We start from the raw sequence: 10,435 nt of genomic DNA on the forward strand, positions 1-10,435 counted from the left end.
GTTTTCTTTTGTTCTCCCTTTCCACCACTAGATGGTGCCCTCTCCTCGTTTGGGCCTCCTCTCACATCTGCGGCTCGTCGGGTCATCACCTGAGGAGTATTTGAGCAGCGGGCTGTCACTACCTCGACGGCAGAGTGTTTTGCTAGTATTGGGTACTCTAGCCAAACTTAGATTAGCTGAGTCTAACTATTGCCTTGTCTTTTGTTCTCCGGTAGGATGCCTTCCTCATCCACTGGATAAACCTGGAACTTCTACTCCCCCTGGAAGGAATTATATGAGTCACACTGAGCAAGGGGAAACCTCCACCAGATCTGTTCAAGCCTTCTTCAGGAAAACCCAGTGTGGGTGAGGTCCTTTAAACCCATCATGACAGATGGCTTGTTAAGATGGACAATCTATTTGGCTTTTATCCATCACCGGGACATCAATTGCCAGTGCAATATTGGCAAACAGCACACATTAAAAAGAAAGAAAAGGCCAGGGTTAGAGGTGGAACGAGCATCTTCCTTGTAGCTTTGCAGCTCTGTATGTTCATAGATAAAGGCCAGATTGGGGGGAACAACTAATAGTTTACCTGGGGAGAGATCGTCCTACATAAGCTGTAAATCTGCTGCACCCCCAGAGCTACTTTAGGCCCCTTGCACACATGTACATGTTTTTGCTGATTTATTAGTGCATTCAGCAGCCGTTCCTTCATATCTCATAAAGTGCCCGCATTGCCACTTCCCCATCCTGCTTGCCATTGTTAACTTTTCTCTTTGATTTGTTAATCATTTTTTCTTTTTTTTAAAAAACTTTTTTCATATACCGTATGTTATTTTTGTTTCATTTCTATAATGTAAGACGAGGAAAAGAGAAAACAATATCGGCCTAAAGAATCGTCCCCCAGAAAAAATTAACTTACATATCAGGGATCAGTTTGACTGATGTCAAAATAATCAGCCTTAAAAAAACAGTATTGTTAAATCCCTTGTAATAATAGTCATCTTCTTCCTGACGTGTTGTTTATTTCAGATTTTGAAAACCATAGATGCATCCCTTCAGACTTTTACAGAACCATGTGAAGATTAGACTCTGGTTAATGTGTCTGTAGGCTGAACTGGTGAAACTCTGGTTAAGCAGATGTTTTTTAACGTAGACCACCTCTTGTCCACAATCAAAGTTTTAATTCAGTCAGCTCCGTTTGAAGCTTACATTTTATAATGACTCAAATCTGAATCTCAAAACAGGATGTGATTGAAATCTATGTAACTGAACTGAAAGTGATTATGACTGTTGTAACTAAAAACTGTTAAATGACTGCTGTCGGATTTCAGTTGAGGTGATTTACAACTTAATTCTTGATTTCTTTATCAGATATGTGACACACAAACCTTTTCAAGTTTCCTGTATTATCAGTATGTGAAGCAGATGTCTACCAACATAAGGTTGCACATATCAAACCACATCCGAAAACTATGCTTTTTTTCACCCTATATTCTATATTGATTGTTTATCATAGAAATTTAAACATTTCAGCTCATGTTTTTAACTATTCAAACCTTCTTTGTCACACAAATCTGCAAATAAGGTAGAAGCGATTGGAATCAAACACTATTCCAGATTCTGTTATTTTTTTCATTACTGTAGAAATCTCCTCTGATATCAAACATATTTTTATTTGCCTTTCTTTGTTGAGGATTAGTTATTATTGAAAAATGATCAAAATGATCTTTAATGGGTTATGGATTTCAGTAGACCCATGGCATCAGTTTATCCTACAAGTCTGACAATGTTTCCTAAATGGGCAAAAAAAACAAAAAACAAAATTGGGTAAAAATTGTGACAGCAAAATTCTCTATTTATGTCTGTTATCTTAACTTTTTTGTTATAAAAGGTTTATAATATATGTTTATTATTTTTAATATTTTTTTTATCGAGAATTTAGTTTTTGTTACATTAAGTTTATTTTCCTCCCAACCTACGTATACACCCTTAATATTTGTAATAGTTTATTTTTTTCTCTCATTTTACCTTTGTGTTCAGAATGTTGTCTGTGTAAGAAAATGAAAATCCAATAAATATAACAATTGAAAAAAATTTTTTTTATAAGAATGTAATATAGCATTTTTTATTAGTATTAGGGGTTAATTTATTTATCAAAAGGACCTAAAAGGTTATTATTACTAACTATTTTATTTAGTTAGTTAGTTATTAGTAAGTCATTGTTGTTGTTTTCATTAATAGTAGTATTCTCTTTAAACTTTTAAAAGCTGTTTTTGAGAAACAATATCTTTTGATTTTTTCTTTATTAGAGTAAGGGAAACTAGAGGAGCCAGTTTTCTTACAAGACGGGGAGAAAAAAAAAACTTTTAGAAGCAAAACATAGGAACCTTTGCCAGGCATTTAAAAAGCCAGAGATTATAACCGGAAGTGAAAGCAGTTATATTTCAAAATTAAGTAGCCGTTGTGTAGGCTCGTAAAACTTAACGTGTAGACAAACATATATTATATTACATGGAACGGCAATGTGAATAAATATGATTCCCAGTCTGATCACTATGTTTAAATAATTTTAAGAGTAATTACATTTAAGGAGAAAAACGGAAACATCACAAGCGACAACCATTAGTCACTTTCGGGCTTTTATTTTTGAGGGTTTATTCCGGAAACGGTTCTCTTCCTGATTTAGTTTTACGTCGAAGCAGTCAGCTAAACTTCAGAATGGAGAAGAGAGGAGGAAAAGCCGTTAGTTGGCACCGTTAGCGGACAGAAAGCCGCACCGTCCATGTCTGTTAAACTAACATCGACGCGCTTATAAAAAAAATAAAAATAACAGACAGTTCGCGATGTCGCGAGAAAACACCACGCGCAGCCTGGACAGCATAGACCTCTCAGCTTTAAGGGTGAGTTTTTTAAAACATGTCTCCATTCCTGTAATGCAGAGTAAACACAGCAGGATGCGGTGGGTGTCGCTTGGTAGTTAGCTGTAGTTTCAAACTCCCATCAAGTCAGCAGTCAGATGGTTCTGGTTGTTTCTGACCCGGTCCAGACTGAGTGGTTCCCCTTAGAGAGGCTGTGTTCAGCATCTGGGACTTCAGGCTCAGTTTGAGCTGCTCTGCTTTGTTGAACTGCTGAGGCAACAAGTGGGTCAAATCAAGTCATGTTGTGACTTCAGCAGGAAATCTTCCCTCAGAGGATAATTAAACATTTTCATTTTCCTAATTGCTCCTGTTAATATGTTTTCTCTCTCTTGTGTCATTTCCTCCAGGATCCAGCAGGCATCTTTGAGCTGGTTGAGGTGGTGGGCAATGGGACCTACGGCCAGGTGTACAAGGTGAGTGGATTTCTAGAAGAAGCTGTCTCTTCCCTCCTCTAGACGCCATATTTGGTCAGACCGCAACAGGTGTTTTTCCCCATCATTCTTTGCAAAGGGAACTTTATGGAGAACATCCATATAGAGGTTTTCTTCAGTTATTTTCCTCTAGTTTGCTCCATCCTGCCTCCCCGCAGCATGATGCTGCCACCTCCGTGGGTCACCACTAGGATGGTTGCAAAAGTTTTGGTTGATTAGACTTTCTTTTTTATATTCCCCCCTGCAATTTTTTCCACTAATTGAAATGTCTTTAAATCCACATTAACATGAATTCAACACACTGTAGTAAACAGATAAGTGGAAGCAGAAAATGTCTTTCAGTCATCAATGCACACATTCAGCGACACACAGGAGCTCTTTCAAGCTGGACACTAGGGGTGGGTATTGCCAAAGAAGTCACGATGCGATTCTATCACGATGTATCACGATACTTGAATTATTGCGATGCATTGCAATATTTTCTCCTCCATGTTTTGTTTTTTAATGACTCGGCGCAGTATCCCGCGGCCGGAAATGCTTGTAACACAAGGCAGTGTGCTTCAACACATCCGCAGCAACATCTACTGGACTGGAAGTTGTATTACACTTGTTTTTGGCTGATGTTCGCCAAACATTCATGCAATTTTATTTATTTATTTATTTTTTATTAATAATCGATACTTGGCGTCAAGAATCGATGCAGTAGATCACGAAAATTAGAATCACGATGCATCATCATTACGATTATTTTGCACACCCCTACTGGACACCGTTTCATTCACAACACCTGTCACATCAACCAGGAATCAGAAATACATTAATAATCCATTAATAATAATTAAAGACCCCTGCTCTATATAGAATGTTGGCCTCATTCAGGGAAAAGATGTGTTGCACCACAGAAATGGCGAGTAAAACTGCTCAAGAGTAGTGTTGCGCCGATGCCACTTTTTGGCCCCGATACCCGATACCGGGCTGTGCAGTATTGGCCGATATAAAAATGGGAGAAAAAGTAAAACTGACTGAATAAGCAGCTAAAAACTGATCTAAAGATAAGTTGAAATTCCTTAAATTAAGTGTATTTGCCTTTAATTTGAGCAGGTCAGATGCTCTGTCTGTGGAATAAGATTTTGGACCTTAAAATAAGATAATCGGACATTATGCTCTTGAAATACGATAAAGGAGTTTTTTTTTTTTCTTATTGTAAAAGTAAATGATCTTATTAGCAGATTCTCTTACAGACCAGCTCAAATCCAAAGAAAAAACAAACATTTTAAGCGAATTTGACTTGCTTATATTCCAGTTTTTGCAGCGTGTACTCTTGGGATCAGTTGCATGCATTCAGTGCAAATAACTCTAAAAGAAGCAATCCCATCATTGCGTATCACTGTGCATGTCAACCACTGGCAGCTTTGAGTGATGATGAACTTATAGTTTGCACTTTATGACAACATGGCAACTTAAGAAAAAAAAAATGTTACGACAGCTATTTCCAGTTGAAGAAGAAAAAAATGTTTACTGGTACATCCTGTTGGTCAGAGTGCACAGATTCTCAGTCTTCCTCACACACACAGAAGCTTTAAAATGCTCTGGGTGGAGTTCACTTCCTTATCACATCATCTGTTTGTCTAAATGTGAGCGGAGGTTTGCGGACAGAGGTGTTTAGTCATTTTTAGACTCCTGCAGCTGGTTGTGCCCTGTGCTCCGCTGCAGCAGGTGTGTTCTACTCCTCTCTGGTGAACTTGTTTCAGTTTTAAGCAGCTGAGGTTCTGCGGCGTTCACAGTGATGGTGCAACCGACCAGGGGCATGACCGAGCATTTCTCCTATCTGTTTCTATGCAAAGTTTGGGGCCTGTTGGGATTTTCTCAGAGGTGCGCTGCTCTTGACGAGGTTATTTGTGAGGCCGTTGGTGGGCGTGTGACTCGATTGCCACTCAGTTTCCTGAAAGAGGAAATGTTGCAAAAGATGTGCAGGAAAGCAAGGAAGGCTGGTTGAAACCACTGTGCTGTAACATCTGATGCACATGCATTGCCAAAATGAGACGCCAAAGGAGGATGGATGATGATTCAACGCCCCAGAGGCTGGATTTTAACACAGCTTCCTGTGGATGGAGGGCTTCTGAAAACTAGCAGCAAAAGCATGTAGTGTTTTTTGAACGCAACTCTCTAGTACCTGGGAAGTTGGTTTTTAAGTTTGTAAAGTTACTCCCAGCATTAAAATCTCATTCAGAGAGAGATTACTCAAACCAGGGGAAGATGAGAGCATCTTCAAAGCTCATTGTTAGGATTGATCATTTGGTGACATCACTGCAGGTCCAGCTGACCTAAGCAAAGGCTAATGTATGTGGAAAGTACGACTGAACATATATGACGCTGTTGCTGTTTCACTTCCCAAAGTCCTGGCAGTATTGGGAGATATTCATGGCGCCATGATGTCGTAGTACCAAGAAATCTGAATTTATATGTTTATTTTTTGAGTTTTTATGGCACTAGTGGCTCGTTTTTATGGACAGTAGGCTTAGAGAGACATGCAGGAAAGGACCACAGGCTGGATTAGAACCCAGGTCTCCCGCGTCGAATACTGAGGCCTACATACATGGGTCATGCGCCCTAACCATTGTGCCACCAAAGCACACCCAAGAAATCTGAATTTAAACTCTTTGGTGACCATTACACCTAAAACATGGCTTGATTCTTTGTTCAAAACAAAAAAGCCCACAACATTGTGTTCTTCTCCTGGATTTGTGGCCTGGTAGCTAACATTAGCCGTGACCAGGGTTGCCAACCGTTCCTTGAAAAACGGAATCGTTCTGTATTTAGAAATAGAAGCACCTGTCCCGTATTTAGTGCAAAAGGAACACACTTTGTCGCGTATTACTGTGAGAGTAAAGAAAATAGTCAGTGAAAAGCTCATGGAAAATGAAGAACAAGGGCACATCTCAGGGAGTTGGAGTTAGCAACCTTAGCCGCAATCGCGTAAATATCGGTAAGCAGAGACAGCAGTTGCTTACGGGCCCACGACCTCTTAGGGGCCCCATCACTGAAACCTGGTGGGTCCCCTACACAATTGTGGACTAGGACTTCTCTTTGTAGATGTAATGATGCGAAAAATTCCTCTTAGACCCACCTGATGCTGAAGTGACTGACCACACCCCACCGTATTTATACCGCAACACATGGTGAGCCGTTTAAACATGATACCAATAGCAAAGCAGACACTGGTACTTTTAATTACTATTTTAATAATTGTCTATAGTTCATTAGACTGTTGGTAAAAAATACACCAATATAATATGTTTCAAACCGCAATAATGATCTTAAAAGAACAATGTATTTGAGTGTTTTATTTTTTACACTACGACTCGGAATTATGGGTAATCCAGAGCGTAGATTAAAACCATAACTGTTACGTACAATGTGTTAGCGATGATGGATACCAAAAAGAGGTACTTAAGAAAAGAAAAAGGAAATAAGAGCTGCTGGAAGATAAGCACTTGGGATGTTCTGTAACAGGTGGTGGTGCGCTGTCACCAATGGTTCCATTCAAGGTGCCCAGTCAATGTTCCTTACGGGCCTATTGTTTTGTTGTTGTTGTGCCATTGCCTAGCCATGACTCAATTTTATCCACTTTTAAAATGTGTTTTAAAACGTGAATTAAAACTTTATTAAAATAAGTGTATTTGCCTTTATTGTGAGAAGGTAAATAAGATAACTCTTATTATTTATTTAGCACCAATTCACAATCACACAGTCATCTCGAGGAGCTTTACATAGATTCAACCAGATCATACAGTCAAATTGGTTCAAAGTCTTTTGTCTAATTAAAACCAGCTGATTGTATCGTACAATACACCAAGCATGCTTGCAGCGACAGTGGAGAGAAAAACTACCTTACCCAATTCAGTGTGAGCGGCCATCTGCCGAGGCCGACTGGGGTTCCAGGAGACAGAAGCAGAGATACAGAAAGAAGCAGAGATAAAAAAGGCAATTGTAAACCAGCTCCACAGGCGGCCCTGTCCAGGAAACACACAGCCAGGTAGGCGAGCTCCGAGCCAGCTCCATTCAGAGGATGAAGAGAGCACATCCAGCCAATCATAGTTAGAGAAACGGGATTACACAGCAAAACAGGCCAATCTCAAACGTCTATAAACAAAGGTGTTGATGGCAGCAGCACAGCTGATATTTCTTTCCAGGATGAAGTCGCAATCAAACATAAACAAACCAGATGAAGCTACTATGAGAAAAAGCAGAGAGAGCATAAAGGTAGATTGAACTAACAGATTCTGCAGAGTGGGATAATATCGATAGAACGAAGCAGAATAAAGAAATAGGGGTCCCTATGTCCTCCAGCAGTCTAAGCCTACAGCAGCAAAACTATAAAGATAGCTCAGGAAAACCAGACCTTTATAAACTATAACCTTTTTTCAAAGAAGGAAAGTTTTAATCCTATTCTGGAAAGGAGGGATTTCTTTTCAAAGGACTTCATTTGGGATTATGCTGCTATAATCCAAAATGTGTTTAATTCAGAAAAGTTTACGTTTGTCATCTTTACTAACAGAGTTATGCTTCGCATGTAACCAATGGTTACGAGCTGCAAACATCTGTACTCGCTGTGAGTTCTTTTGATTATGCAGTCGTAGGGTTGTTATCTTGACATTCTGATAATGTGATGCATCAGCCTATTTAAATGTTTCCATCTTCAGCAGACTGGTCACTATCATTAAACTCTGATCAAAATAAGTCAGATATATTGAATCTATGATGACTTTAGAAGGTCATGCTCTCTCTGGCTGTCGTGATGATACAAAAGTACAGATTTTTAATTGGACTTTTGGTTAATGGTGATTAAAGTTTTGAAAAATCTAAAAGTGTTTTTTCTCCAATCAACTCCTTGGGCCTCCGTAGCTCAGTTTGTCACTTCCTGTTCTTAGATGCCCCCTCATACCGGATAAAAAAGTCTGTTGTGCGATTTCACCTGCTGCAAATATTTATTCAGTTATATTTCCATTCTTTGAGGTGAAACGGTTTCACAGTTTAAATTTAGTTGACCTCCCAGAGGTGATGATTGAAATAAAAGCTAGTTTTTTAAAGGAGTATATGCCATTCATCAATTTTTTTTTATTATAAAATTTAAGGAATAAAAAAATGGAATCAGATTTTGGGAAATATTCGATTTTTAAGCCGTATCCTTGTCATTAGTTTCCTCCTATCTTAGAGAGACATGTTAAACAACAGTCATGTTTTTGGGCTGTGGGAGGAAACTAGAGGACCCAGAGAGAACCCAGAAATGCACACGGAGAACGTAGCTGCTTAAGATCGGACCAACCATAAAAGACACAAGGAACTTTTTTTTTCTCATCGCTTGAGACAATAATGCTTATCGTTACAAATCGAGTTTAAAATCCAACAGGCGTGTTTATATGTGGTTAAACCAGTTTGGCAGCTTTAAATGTTTGGAACAATGTCATCCTGAAGCCCCAGGTCTGAAAAATGTGCAGCATTTTATCAGAGAAAGTGTGCTGTGTGCGGATAGCTCTTCAACAATGAGGAATGACAACAGCTCCTTTCATTGTGAGCTCTGACAGGGTGAGTTCCTACTGGGGAAACCGGGACAGGAATAGGCCCTAAAGAACAATACCTGAGGCAGGCAGGGCTTCACCATAACACAGACATGTGGGCTGCTGCAAGAGCAGGAGATGCTGACCAAGCATCTGGGCTTTTCCTCTCTTTGTTTACACCCGTCAGGATCGGTTTTTAGGTTTTAATGTAGTAAGAAACGAGATAAGCAGGAAATCCAGCTCCAGCTGATCAGGAATTGAAACACTTTCACACCAACAAAACGCCAGCCAATCACACTCCCTCCACCGCACCTTTAAATACATGTTATTTGAAGTGAATGAAGTGTTTTAGTGGTATGATAACTACTTTTTTGATGTTGAAAACATTCTATGTTTGTTTTTTATCCAAACTAAAATACATTATCTGTCTTGACATTCTTTTTTATTTTTTTCCATTGCTGGACTTTAGTGAACCATGGCAGATGCAATGCAGGGAGTGGCTTTGTTTTATCTCAGGAGTAACCAATTAAAAATCAGTGGGGTCTAAATAAAGAAAATCATCAACCAGTAAAGGTCCAGAGACATTTATAATTATCTGTTACTTTAAACAGAATTTAACACTGAAGTAAAATGAGGTTTATATGCATTCATGTTATACATTGAATTTTTAAATAAAAAAGTATTTAAAAAATAGACATATAACATTTTTTTCCATTTTAAAATCTAAAGTGTTTTTTGAAGTAGAGAACAACAATTGTTCAGTTTGGTATATACACAATTTCCTGATTTACACATTTTATTTCTGGATCGTGGTCTGCTAATCCCTGACCTCTGGTTTATTTGCTGTGAGGAGTAGGAAAAAATAGTTTTAGGATGTTTTTAAACAAGAAGGTACACCTCAGATGATATGGAGGGAGTTTTATTCCATAATTGTTGAAGCTTTACAAATCAAATTAGAAAACATAAAATCCAGAAATGAACATTTGATAATGTTTTAGGAGAGAGATTTTATTTTTTTAAAATTTTATTGTTATTTTTTTATTATTTTACTTTTTTTTTCACAAATTGTATACTGTTGTTTTTTACATATAAATATTTCTTTTTCTGGTTGAGTTTCACAACATGTTTTTGTTTTTTAAATTGTTGATTTTAGATCACATTTTCTGTACTTCTTACTCAATCGTCTGGAGTGAAGATACATTTTTATTGGTCTGGAGTGAGCGTTTGAATCGGGCTTTAAGTGAAGAGAATGTGATCTGATTTTTGGAAGAATGCGATGAATTAATTATTAACAGAAGACACTCCTTTAAAGCTGAAGTCTGTAAGTTTTTAAAAATCACTTTTTTGTCATATTGGCTAAAACTGTCCCTATGCCCAGACAGCAGTACATGTGATATGTAACCTGTGAAAAAAACTGCTTCAATTGGTCCCGCCTACTGCCTGTATTTCAATCTGGAAAGAATAATTTGGGACGAGTCAAAACAACCAATCACAGCAGCCAGAGGAGCGTCTGATGGAGTGTCAATCACAGCTCACACACGCT

The 10,435-nt window shown here is 38.4% G+C and overlaps 1 protein-coding gene across 1 annotated transcript in view; it reads left to right on the forward strand.

The window, feature by feature from the left end:
• The first annotated feature begins 2,720 nt into the window (after positions 1-2,720).
• The window catches only part of LOC107093839 (mitogen-activated protein kinase kinase kinase kinase 4-like), a 107,582-nt gene continuing 99,867 nt past the window's right edge, over positions 2,721-10,435 (forward strand). Inside the window, 2 exon segments of the mRNA XM_015389140.1 lie at positions 2,721-2,885; positions 3,251-3,316. Coding sequence (XP_015244626.1) covers positions 2,829-2,885; positions 3,251-3,316 — 123 coding nt within the window. The 5' untranslated portion in view covers positions 2,721-2,828.

The sequence above is a fragment of the Cyprinodon variegatus genome, unplaced genomic scaffold (genome assembly GCF_000732505.1).
Source record: "Cyprinodon variegatus isolate N-32 unplaced genomic scaffold, C_variegatus-1.0 Scaffold449, whole genome shotgun sequence".
Taxonomy (NCBI): domain Eukaryota; kingdom Metazoa; phylum Chordata; class Actinopteri; order Cyprinodontiformes; family Cyprinodontidae; genus Cyprinodon; species Cyprinodon variegatus.